This window comes from Salvia splendens, chromosome 3 (assembly GCF_004379255.2).
Source record: "Salvia splendens isolate huo1 chromosome 3, SspV2, whole genome shotgun sequence".
Lineage (NCBI taxonomy): Eukaryota > Viridiplantae > Streptophyta > Magnoliopsida > Lamiales > Lamiaceae > Salvia > Salvia splendens.
The window spans coordinates 4,320,731-4,333,992 of record NC_056034.1 but is presented as its reverse complement, the minus strand read 5'-3'; the positions used below and the strand labels follow the sequence as shown (position 1 = coordinate 4,333,992).

The 13,262-nt window shown below is 36.2% G+C and overlaps 2 protein-coding genes and 1 pseudogene across 2 annotated transcripts; 2 read left to right on the top strand and 1 right to left on the bottom strand.

Annotated features, from left to right (window-relative positions):
• Positions 1-406: 406 nt before the first annotated feature.
• Positions 407-2,500, bottom strand: LOC121797400 (60S ribosomal protein L18-2). Its single transcript, XM_042196154.1, has 5 exons — positions 2,386-2,500; positions 2,219-2,308; positions 2,019-2,147; positions 1,303-1,485; positions 407-703 (listed from the first exon to the last, which is right to left on the bottom strand). Exons 1-5 carry the CDS (start codon positions 2,386-2,388, stop codon positions 545-547), a joined length of 564 nt encoding a protein of 187 aa, XP_042052088.1. The 5' UTR covers positions 2,389-2,500; the 3' UTR covers positions 407-544.
• A 1,641-nt stretch (positions 2,501-4,141) lies between these two features.
• Positions 4,142-9,778, top strand: LOC121794458 (annotated as a pseudogene).
• A 2,015-nt stretch (positions 9,779-11,793) lies between these two features.
• LOC121793658 lies at positions 11,794-12,629 on the top strand. The gene has a single exon (XM_042191698.1). It carries the CDS (start codon positions 11,914-11,916, stop codon positions 12,409-12,411), a length of 498 nt encoding a protein of 165 aa, XP_042047632.1. The 5' UTR covers positions 11,794-11,913; the 3' UTR covers positions 12,412-12,629.
• Positions 12,630-13,262: the final 633 nt, after the last annotated feature.

Sequence of the window (13,262 nt, the reverse complement as noted above, 5' to 3'; positions counted from 1 at the left end):
TATTCACAATTGTTATACTCCGTTCAAAAATTACATTTAAGTAAATGCTTTTTTTCTCTAAACTTCAATAGCTCAGTTCTTTACTTTGTTAAAAGATTTTCAACCATACAGTTTTTAGTGGATAACAAAAGCTGTTCAAAAGCATATGAAGCCATTGCATCAGCCATCGAGTCAAAATATTAACTCACTAGATTGTGTTTTGAAAGATGTGGATATATGTCTAATATTTAATGTTGTAATTATTTTCAATCAAATAGGCTAATGCAAGTTTCACTTATTTTTATCACTGGGCAGACAAATTCATGCTCTACTTGTTTGGCATCCTCGGATGCTCCCTGGGTGAAACTGAGCTTTTGTACTCTGCTTAGGGCAGGGTCAAGTTTTGAGACACAGTTTCTTGCTCTAATTTAAAGCAATAAAATGTTCCTAGAAAATAGAGTAAAATCGATGATAATTGAATCCATAATACATTGAAAGAAAAAAACAGAACTCAAGAGAGAAGGCCAAAATCCCCTTTTTGGTTTTGCCAACATAAATAATTAACTCAAACTCTGAAACCCCTGCTGTTTCTTTTTCCTCTTGCCCTTTCAAACTTTCTTCCCTTAGCCCGCACATAAGGCTTAGTGTGACTGTGTGGAACACCAGGAGCCGGACCAAAGTGCTTCACAGCTTCACGAGCTTTAGGAGAACCTCTAAGGAGTACCTGTATTGCAGAAGCATGGTTTAGCTGATATTCCAGAGTTGATATAAAGATCATATATATGAAAGTTATAAATAGGGATGAATCTATAAAGAACACAAGACCTACCTTTTCCCTGAAAGAAAACTATAGATATCTATGGTACAATCTAGGATTTGTTTCATCATTGCCATTAATATTTTCTTTTGCTACTAGGATTTCATCTCAAAAATCATGCCATTCTTTCTATAACAGAGATTCTTTTCATTTTGATGTTAAAGATACACTGGAACGATATTTCTAGAAAGTAGTTTGGGTAGAACTACTGATAAGGTAATGACATTTCTTTCCATTTCAGAGGCAAAATATGTGATGTCAAATGCCATTCTTCCAAAATGCATGCAGAACTCACTATAGCTTTCAAACATTTATAAATTTTTCTTTCAATTAGGCATACAAAACTAGTTTAAAAAGAAGACAACAAGATACTAACATCAAAGTTTTGATTCAACAGTTTCTCAACTTAATGAAAACATTACATGCGTTAACATGCTACACTGTTTTCAACATGTTACATTGGTATGCCAGCAATTCATAAGAGTCAAAAGAGGAGAATAAATTACCGTATTTTGCCCAAGAGGAGCTCTGAGAGCGAGCTGGTCAAAGGTCAAGCATTCTCCTCCAGCCTTCTCAATCCTAGCTCTGGCTCTTTCTGTAAACCTTAGGGCAGCAACCTTCATGGCAGGGATGTCATGCACCCGAATATCATCTGTCACAGGTCCTACAAGAACAGCAATCTTGTCTTCCTGCCATTGACAAAAAATATGAAAAAAAATTAATTAGCATTTGTTATATAACTAGTGAGGATAACAAATGTGATTGAAATCGTAATATGATCACACTATGATTACCAAATATACATAACGAGTAGTACCAATACATCATCCCACATAATACATCTCATACCAACAGAATAATCAAACCATGTGCCAACAGATAAATGAATTGAATTTCAAATATTTAACACAATTTCCCAGTATTGGGCAACGCCCATTTTCAACTTTTAATGTGCATAACGTTTCATTTGAATAATACAAACACAATTAACTCAAAAGGTAAGATTAAGCAACCAATCGACAATAAAGTATAAATATTTGGCAATGCCGTTATACATGTTGCACTACAGCATAAAAATACAAATTTCCCATTGATTGCCAAAATTTTTCCTAATTGTAGTACCAAATGTTAAACCAAAATTGAAAACACCAATACAAATAACAAAATACATCAAAACTTAAAAGGCTAATCAGTGACATAAACATAATAAAAAGGCAACTACCTTGGTCTTCATGAGCTGTGCGAGCCGAGAGAGCGAGAGCGGAGCTTTGTTGACCCTGCTCATGATCAAACGCTTCAATATCACCGCATTGAAACGGCTGGCGGTCCTCCTCACAAGAAACCGGTACAACTATCACACCAAAATTCACCAATCAGATCCATCGTACCATAAAATATCTGGTGAGAAGAAGAGAGAGAAACCTTGACGAGAAGTTTGAGGTAAATGTCATTGGATTTAGGCGCGGTGCGCTTGGTCTTCTTGTTCTTGCCTCCGGCTTCCAAATCTATACCCTAGACATAACACAATCAAACAGTTAGAGAAAGCTGGTAAGGCGGAATCACGGAATGAAGCTCAAAACACGACTCACCATGGTTGGATCTAGTTCGGCAACACCGGCTGGAAATGGGGATAATTATGGAGGAGACCGAAAACTAGGGTTTGTAGAAGCAATTGTCCAGTATTTATTTGGGATTGAATATGGGTCAAGATTTAATCGAACAACAATTTTGAATGTAATAGGCCCATTTATTGATAGATTTTAAAGACGGCCCAAAGAAATTTGATTTTTTTGTTATTATCAACAACTTCTGTTATCAACAACAATTTTGCTAAAGCATTTATTTGATCAAATCTTGTAGGAGTAGTAATTCATTCACGTATTTGTGTTGATTAAGCTCAGCTTATTAAAAACGCACCACCAATCTAATCACAAACTTCACCTCACACCTCATCATAATATGATGGATTATACATCTAATCTCCCAACTAATATTGTACTCCTATATACTTTAATCCATTCAACTGAGTGCTACACTTATTTTTCAACATAATCACCGTTTGAGTGTACGAATCAACTAACTTGTGAGTCATTGAAAATGTTTTAAACAGTTTTTGATTGAATAAGTAATCATAATTTTACAGCACTAAGCACGAACTAGCTTGCAAACTTATAAAATAGTTTTAATATTTAACACATGTTCTATTATTAAACAATGATACGAAACCAAAAGTAGGGAGTATTGTTTTTTGAAAAAAAATACTACTCCCTCCGTTTCGCGGTAATTATGGCGTTTCTTATCGTCACGTGATTTAAGAGAAATTGTGTTAAGTGAGTTAAGTAAATGAGGAATAAAATAGAAAATGAAAAAGGTAGAAAGATGAAGAGAGGATAAAGTAAGAGAGAGTAAAATAGGTGTATTAACTCTTACTAAAAAAAAGAAAAATGACTTCACTACTACTATGAAACGTACTAAAATGACAAAATGACTCTATTACTATCGAGGAAGTAGTAATTTATATATTTTGATTGAATCGTCATCTCTAATGTAAATGTGCATACGAATATTTAACTAAGAAGACGGTGGGGTTCTACTAAGGCTATGCAGTTGTGTTGAGGCCATTTCCAACCATTTAGACAAAACTCAAACTCATTTTTAATATATGTTAATACTAAAAGTAATTTTACTCCAATCGTTTACACCAAATTTAAATTCAAAAGAATATTCAATATCCACCTACTTTTTATACCTTTTCAATTACACCTACATACTTATTTAAATTACACATTAATCCCACAACATTATATAAAAAAGTTAAATTAAATATAATAATAAAATAAATTTTCTTATTATGTATTAAATATGCTTTATATTAAAAAAATACACCATCTTGAAAATTAACATACACTTCACGTGCTATGATAAAATTAAAACATAAATCAAAATATATTTAAAAATATCACAATTAAAAAAAACAACTTACCACAATATGGACATAAAATTGAAAAAATGCAAGACTCAAAATTTGAGTTTGTTCCCACGATTGATCAACTATTGCAAGTCTAGAGGAGCATTTCATTTCTTTTGCGTCATATCAAGTCAAATACTTTTGAAATCGAGCATCTTTATTTATCATTGTAATTTTTTTTCTTGTTTTAATTCACATAATTAATAATAATGGACCGATTTGTAGTATCTCATAAATTTTTGCCGTAGCACTATATTTGGTGCTGTATTGGTGTAAATCTGTAGAAAATATAAAAAATGAGTTTGAGTTTGAGTTTGAGTTTGGTGTATGGTCTAGAGTCTGTAGATAAATAGGGAGGCGATGGATGCGCCAAACTCGGAATCTTTTCACGACACAAGTCAATTACTCTACTACTTTTCTACTCATCGCCGGAGCGACGACAATGCTGGCTAAAACGCTGGTGGAGGTCGGATCCGACGGCGTCGCCGTCGTCTCGATCAACAATCCACCTCTCAATTTGCTATCCGCCGAAGGTATCTCTAACTCTTTTGGACCTTTTATTACTCTTTGTTTCCGAATTCTGCAGTTCAGTAATTGATTGATTCTATCACTGCGATTTACACTTAAGTAGATGAGCTGTTCATAACCGGTGCTTCCCGGTTAATTCGAGAATGAATTCGATCGTTTATGACTAGTGATTATTTTTGTCTTCATTCTATATCTATGCTACGTGACCTCCATAACATGTTTGTTGTTTCACAGTGATGGTTAGCATCAAAGAGAGTATTGAACGAGTTCTGTCGAGAGATGACGTCAAAGCCATTGTTATTACTGGTAAAATTGCAGATTTTTGTTACGTCCAAATAGAATTGGTTTTTCTTTTCTTTTTTTGTTAATATAATGCCATAGCCCATAGTTAACTGAAACAGGCACAAACAGAAAGTTTTCAGGTGGATCTGATGTGACAGTTTTTGGTGGTAAACAAGAAAAGAAGAGTAAGATTGACTCTGTTCGTGCTTTTCCTGTTTAAAACTTCGTTATTCTTGTAATGTCTTCTAATATGTAAAGCTGTAACAGCAAAAGAGGAGCTTGGATTTCTGTCGATCAATTTTATCACTGACACTCTGGAAGGTAGTCTTTTTTACCAAATTTTGCTTTACCGGGTGGAAGGTCTGTTGGCTATTCTTTTTAACCGATTCTTCTTCCACTGTAGCTGCAAATAAACCTATCGTTGCTGCTATTGATGGCCTTGCTCTTGGCGGTGCAATGGAGATCGTTCTTGTATGTAGCAACATGATAAGCTTTGATAGCTTTTTCATGGTTCTATTTAAATATGAGGAGTTGTTAACTCCACTTTGATAACATAGTGTTCTTTGGTTTTTTCTTAGTTGTTTAGTCTTTGATGGGCTTTTCCCAAAATTGGTGGCAATTTGCATTTTGTTTAAATGTATGTAACTCTGTAGAAGGGACCACTTTTCTTTCAGTAAAGCTATGCGATGAACAGTTTCAGAACCAATTTAAGAGCATTGATTGATGCATGTAGTGATCCATTTAAAAGTTGATTATGGAGCTAAGAGTACTTTTCTTTTTTCAGGCATGTCATACCCGCATATCAACTTCTTCTGCAATATTAGGCCTTACTGAACTTCAGTATGGGGTCGTCCCAGGACTTGAGGTACTGCAGGTTTTAATAGTTCATGTTTTGTTTGATTCCTTGCCCTATGCCTCATTTGGGAACAAAGTTCCTCTCATGTTGGAACTATGAAATACTAGGATTTCTCACGGAATTCAACCATTCATGCCATGGAGATAAATTGTGAATGATAGAACCATTTTTCTTCTCACGAATATGCCACTTTGTTCATGATAATGTGTTATTTTGAAAATGTGATTTCATACTAGGAACACAAAGGCTTCCACGGCTTGTGGGCCTTCCAAAGGCTTTGGAAATGATGTTGGTATGAATTTTTTTTCTCTTCTCAGTTGGTGCTCGTCCCCTCCCGAATTTCAGTTGGTGCTCTGCAAATGGTTTAAATTCTTTGGTATGTATCAGATGTCAAAGCGAGTAGATGGGAAGGAGGCTCGGATTTTGTCCCTTGTGGATGCCATTGCTCCAGCCGATAAACTTCTTGAAGTAGCTCGCCGCTGGGCTTTGGACATAGTGGAGCATACTAAACCATGGGTGATTAGTCTTTATAAAACCGACAAATTAGGAACCCTGGAAGAAGCAAGAGCAATTCTTAACTCTGCCAGGATGGAAGTCCATAGACAAAATCCAAATGTAGAGCACCCGTTAGTGTGCATCGATTTGATCGAACAGGGCGTTGTTTCGGATCCCCGTGATGCACTATGGACGGTAATATACTCCTTACGTTTTTCTGCTTGTTTTGCACTACTTACTAGCAATTTTATGATGATTTGACTTCTACTTCCAGGAAACAATAGCTCTCCATGAACTTCGGCAATCTAGTACATGCAAGAGCCTAGTCCACTTTTCTTTGCTCAGCGCCAAACCACAAAGGTTCTGCAGGAAGTTTCCCCTATGTTGATTTAAATAATTGTGTTAGTAAGTTCTAGTATAATGACATCACAAAAACCTATCTGGTTGAGAAATCTGGTCCTCTCATAGTAGAAGTCTGTCAAATTTATGTCCCCCCGTAAGATGCCTGAACGACAAGATGGTTAGGACTAGAGTACTTTGAATATGTAGATATTAATATTTTTGTTAATGGTAGATATGAACTTTTTTAGTTATCAATATGGTAAAAATCTATATAATAAACAGATCATAGTCATTAAATGTCCATCTCTGCATTGTTTTTCTTTCAATGTGCTTAAGGATCCCTCTAATTCTATCATCCCTCTTGCCTCCCTGCTTACTTGATGCTTACTGGTTTCAGATTTATGAGATGAATTTGCTGCCAAAAATTATAGACAAGGTTGCTGTTATTGGTGGTGGATTGATGAGCTCGGAGATTGTAGCATTACTTCTTCTTAAGAATTACCAAGTTATCTTGAAAGAGCAGAACAGGGAGCATCTGTTGGAAGATATGAACAAAATCAGAAGTTTCACTGTTTATAAAGCGTAAAAAGCTCAATATTTAGAAGCTATTCTTTTGTGGCAGATAATTTGTACACCCACTTCAAATATGGAAAGACAACTCAACAGGGGCTTGAAAAGGCTTTGACTCTATTGAAAGGCGTTCTTGATTATGACAGCGTTGAAGATGTTGATTTGGTGATAGAGGTAAACCACATTTCCTAAATACTTTTTTACCTGCATTACCTCCAAGTTCCTGTTGTAACACTTGCTACTTCTCTATGCAAGAGCTGCATGAAATAGGAGAAGCTTGTGTCCTGGAACTAAAGAAACTTTCAGTTCACATTTTAGATTTGTATCTACGCACAGCTGATTGAAAAAAGTGAATTACCTGTATTTTTAATTGGAAATCACATGAAATGCTGCATATGTAACCTTTAAATATACTTCACAATATCTGGTCTGTTACTCATTTACTTGAAGAGCAATGTTGATCATTAAAGTCTAGTATTCTAATCAAATAATGTGTATATGATGTCTGAGTCATACAATGGACAAAAACCTTGAAGAGAATAAAAACGATATAGTCAGACTTTGGTAGGTCACAGTTGACAGTGTGCAATTGGACTAGTAAATTTGGCTTGAAAGAGACCATCCTAATCCCTTTCGAGGTTGATCTCCTTTTCTATCTGTCTCATAAATTATTGGAAATGATAAAATTCTAGCAAAGTTGTGATATTGACAATAGTGGCTAAATATGTGAAATTGGAAATAAAACTTCCCTGATTCCTTGCATTTCCTAAACTTCTGGCAGGCTGAGTGCGAGACTTTATCAACCAAACAAGATATTTTTACTGATCTTGAGAAGCACTGTCCCCCGAATTGTATTTTTGCTAGTACTAGCTCAACATTCAGTTTGGGATTGGTCGGTGAGAGGACCAAATGCCAAGATCGGATTGTTGGGATTCACTTTTTCTGGTACTGTATAATGTTACTATGCTAGTGAATTGCTTTGACTGCCTGAGTTGTTTTTGAAACCTTTCTCACAATCTGGATGCAGCCTTTCCCCTGTCATGCCACTTATGGAAATAGTTCTTACTGAGAGGGTGTCATCTCAAGCAATGGCTGATGTATTAGGTTTTGCAAGAAAATTTAGGACAACTCCAATTGTTGTCAGTGATTGCAATGGCCAAGGAGTCAATAGCATGGTTGTTACATATTTGCACGCATCAATGTTGCTTGCTGAATTAGGTGTGGATGTTTGCCAGATTGATCAAGCTCTTAAAAGCTTTGGGATGGACTTGGGTCCCTTTAGGTATGCTGGAATACTCTATGTTGGGTTTGTACTACTTTGCCACTTACTTGTGTTTTAGTCAATAAGTCGTTGATCAAAATCATCTCCAAAATCTTAGAAAAGAGAGCAGAAGCAAATACTCCATATAACTTCTTTTTTCATGTAAGAAACAGCATAGTGAAGTAATAAGTTGTTAACTACATGGAAGAATTTGCTGTGTTTGTAAAACTTTTACTTTATCAGATAAATTATATACCTAGTTGTAATTCTGGATATGCACAATTCTGCTTCTTTACGCCCACACAATATTTTTACATGTTTGTGTTGCTTCTGAATTTACAACGCAGAATGATTGACATGGTTGGACTTAAAAGTTTTTACGGAGATCTGGACACTTGTTGAGCGTCTTCCAGATAGGTTCTACAAACCTAAACTGATTCCAATTCTGCAGAATGCTAACCGTGAAGGTAACTTCTCAGCCTTTTCTGTATTTCTTGGTAACTTGTAGTGAAGTTTTATGGAAGTTTAGATTTTCTAATGGAACAACTAATTTATTTTCTCGTTTATATCAGGTGAAAGTACTTGTAAGGGTTTCTACAAATATGATGACTGCGGCAAGGCTATCCCAGATCCGGAGTTAAGGAAGTACACAATAAAAGCTACAAGTGTAAGGAATCTAACTGATAACTCTGATGTCTTTCTCTCTCTCAAGAGTGAATATTGATGCAAGTGCAGGTGCATATTCATATATGCTTTGGTGCAGTTGTATTCATCTTTGCTGCCTGCTAGTATTCCAGATGTTTTTTTACAGTGCTCTTTCAATTTAAAAGAATGCTTAAATATTTTTTATCCATAAATCCACATAGATCATGTAAGTATATTTCTGTTGACAGGAACAACTGACAAAACTGTCTGATACTGAGATAGCTGAGATGATCCTTTTTCCTGCTTATAATGAAGCATGCCGTGTAATCTCAGAGGGAGTTGTAATGAGGCCATCCGATCTTGATGTAGCCTCTGTATTGGCAATGGGCTTCCCCTCATATAGGTATGCATCTGGATTCTTTTTTCTATTCATTTCCTTTAATAAGAATATAATAACTGTATCTATTGTCTGAACCAGGGGGGGCATCCACTACTGGGCCAATAACATCGATTCCGGATATGTATATTCAAAATTGAAGAAATGGTCGGAGGCATATGGAGGTTTTTTCGAGCCGTGTGACTACATAACAGAGCGAGCTGGGAAGAGCACACCTGTGGTGAGTATACAAACCTTCAAACTGACTGTGATCTGCATGGAACAATATACAATAGGAACTTTTATTCAGCTGTCAACCTTGGCTTTATTTGGCAGTGTATGATGTGTAAGCATAGAATGACTTAAAATGCTCACTAACCAAATATCTATAGTTTCGTTTTGGGTAAACACTGCTTTTATAAAACTAGAATGTGTAATGACTCTCACTCAGTTAACGTTATTATAAAAAAAGATACAAAAGCCAAAAAGATTCTTGAATCGCTCACATTCCACCAACTTCCTTGTTTTGCAGGCCAAGCAGGTAAAGTCCCAGATGTAAAATGAGAAGAATATTGCATCATTTGTGAGATGAGGAAAAAAAGAAAATTTGAGGATCTTCTTATGAGTATATATTAATGAAATAAAAACTCCACATCCAACATCTACTTATTTACATAAGTATCATTCAAAAGAGTTCACCATAAAACAAGCCATTTCCCCTCCAACTTAGTTGGACAATACTTACGTAGTTATCTTAAGCCAAACATGCTTTTATCATCTCATACACATCTCATTGACATGCAAACCAACAATCTCATTTTACGCACGCAACACTCTCCACCAAATTTAAAAACAAACGACCGATCATATAGTATTATTATTTGGAATTACTATATCTGATTTGGACCTGCGGGTCATATACAATAGCAATGGACCTACGGATCATATATACAATGACAATGGACCTTCGGGTCATATATATGTATATAATGGCAATGGGACCTCCGAGTCATATTATACAATGGCAATGGACATTCGGGTCATATATATATGGACAAAGCCAATGGGACATTCGGGTCGTATACAATGGAAATTCCGGGCAGATACCAGGCTTGATCCGTCACAAAATAATAAAAAGAACAGAGAGGCATATGCATATGAATATTAAATTGTTTATGATGTTTATTACTTCTGGTGATATATCTTGAAGAAAGAATGTGTTTTATATCTTTGTGTGTGAAATTAAAGGTAAGGTTTATATACACTGAGTTGTGGCTCATATAACCCACCATTATTTTTCAGGAATAAGATATTAGTGAAGTTTTTGGTTGACGTGGGTCGTAGGAACTGCACGTGTTATCAGGTTCGGCGGCTGACACATTTTGGCAACCTTCTCCTCCTCCTCCTCACTTTTGCATGTAGATAAATATATAGTATATTGAGTAGTGAGAGGGTTCCACTACTTTTCAGAATATTTTGAAATGTGTACTTGATAAATGTTGGTTTTGAACTTATATAATATGTGGGTTTCATTTACTTGACGTGTGAATTATTTATTTTAAAGCTTTGAATTTATTTATTATAAGTAGTTACGTCAGATAAGGTTGGGTGTGACATGTATCGAGTATTTCATAATTATGATTAAACAGAATGAAGAATTAAATTAATTAATCTCATTCTCTTTCACGTTGAAATGCCTCATGGTACCTCAACTAGAGACTTTCTTTCTTGTTACATATGTATTAATTCTTTATTAATATCTTATCAAATTGGTGCTTTCATTAAGTTCTCAACCTCCAATTTATTTACTCTTCAACCACCATGTATGTTGTGTCAAGCTCCTCTCCCGCTCGATTTTCTGGTGTTAATCCCGTGGGATGAATTTTGGATATTGAAGCATATTTTGACTATCACGAGTTCTCTGATGTCGATCACCTGTTCTTTGTGAGGATACCTTTTTACCATCCAACATCCGTATTGCTCCACGAGTATCGAAGCTCGAATCCTATTAGTCAAATTGGCATCAGAAAACATGGGAGCTTGACAGCGCAACAGACATGGTGGTGAGAGGGGAGCTTGACAGCACAATAGAAATGGTGGTTGAAGAGTAAATTAATTGGAAGATGAGAACTTAATGTAAGCACCAATTTGATAAAATATGAAAAATTACTTGTAAAAAAAGATAAAAGAAGGGGGAAATAGCCTAATTTTGAGAGAGTTGAGAGAGTTGAAGAGAATGGTTATTTCTACAAGAGGGAGAAAAGATAGCAGAGTGTGAGATTAAGAATTTAATTCTTCATTTTTATTAATAATAATAAAAGACTCAACCCATTTTTATAATATGTGTTGTAACTAAATAATAAAACATAAAATAAACTAGATTATTATATGGAGAGATTATCTGCTGATGCTCCTAAATAAAGTTAATGTCTAGGTCATGCCACATTATTATAACATGATTTACCAAAGAGTGCTTATGATATTTAACATCTCATTTTTTTTTAAATTTCAGTATTTCACTATTTCACATTTACATTATAATGACAGATTTGAAGAAATGTAATGTCAAATTGAATAATTAGTTAAATTTCATATGTAGAAACGTTGATTTCGAACTTTATTGATATGAGTATTATATTATCGGATGCGAAAATGAAGGATGCAACTACTAGTCAAAGTATTATACTACTAAGGCGCCTGGCACCTAACGAAATTCAACTTCATATTCCTATCCATCAAATTCCCAATTTTACCTCCATTCAATTTCCTCTCCCCCAAACCGCCGCCGCAATCAATGTCTACCACCGCTGCACGTCTCCTCTTAATCCTCTCTCTCCTCTCGGCCGCCGCCGCCGATCCCCCCTCTGTCTACGACCTGCTCCAGTCCTATGGATTCCCCGCCGGCCTCCTGCCCCAGGGCGTCACGAGCTACGACCTCGACACCGCCACCGGCAAATTCTCGGTGTTCATAGGCGGCAGCTGCAGCTACTCAGTCAACGGTTATGATCTCAACTACAAGAGCACCATTACTGGCACCATCGCGAAGAATAAGATCACCGATTTGAACGGGATCCAGGTGAAAATTCTGTTTTTCTGGATCAACATAATCGAGGTGACGAGCAACGGCGATGAATTGCAGCTGTCCGTCGGAATCGCGTCGGCTAGTTTCCCGGTGGATAATTTCTTCGAGTGCCCGCAGTGTGGCTGTGGATTTGACTGTGTGAACTCCGGGAGGAGGGGCGCCGGATTTGGCTTGCTGAGTAGGATTCTGCCGATCATTCAGTATGATTAGCGGCGGCGATTTCGGAGCTCCGGCGATCAGCAGCTCATTTGTTTTTGGTGAGTAGTTGATGCATTTAGCTACTTGGTGATGTTAACTTCCACTTTTGAATTCCAAAGAATTAAACAGACGCTTTAGGATTCACGATTTGTATCTCTTATAAAATGCCCCAATGCAACTGATCTTACTGTTTGTTTTGGTTTGCGTTATTCATGTTATCTTTTTCTAAAGTTTTGTCTTGGATAAATGTGTTAGATATTTAGCACACAGTCATCAAAATATTCACCTATTGAATGGTTGTAAGGTTGTTAGAGTTCTTAGGGAGTACTTAGGATAATCTGTTGACTAGCAGATAAGGTTAAGAATATGAGGGTGTTAGCTTTTAGGAATTATACCTTTGAGAATTACAGTACTACTATGTTTGTGGATAGAAACAGCAAGTCCAGACTTAGAGCATCCGCAACGGTTGAAAGACGGCGTCCGTCCGTCCGTGCCAGCGGCATGGCACCCGTTGTCCGCTGCTGCGCTTTCGGCGCTGGCACAGCGCTGCTCGGTGCATCGAGCACGTCCGTGCCAGCTAGCAGCTGACGTGGCACGTTCTGATTGGCCAACGGCATTTCCGTTGGAAATTCATTTTTTATTTTTTTTAAATCAAAAGTAATACCAAAAATTAAAAAATATATATTTTCAGATTCTCAAAAATATGGCCGTTTTTTACCGTTTTTCTTGAATTTTTTTGATTTTTTTATTCCCAAAATCATCTATAAATACACACATTTATCATCCATTTTTCACATCAAATCATCTCCCATTCATCTCTCATTCATATTTTTTCATACAACTTATCTACATCTTCCTCTCTC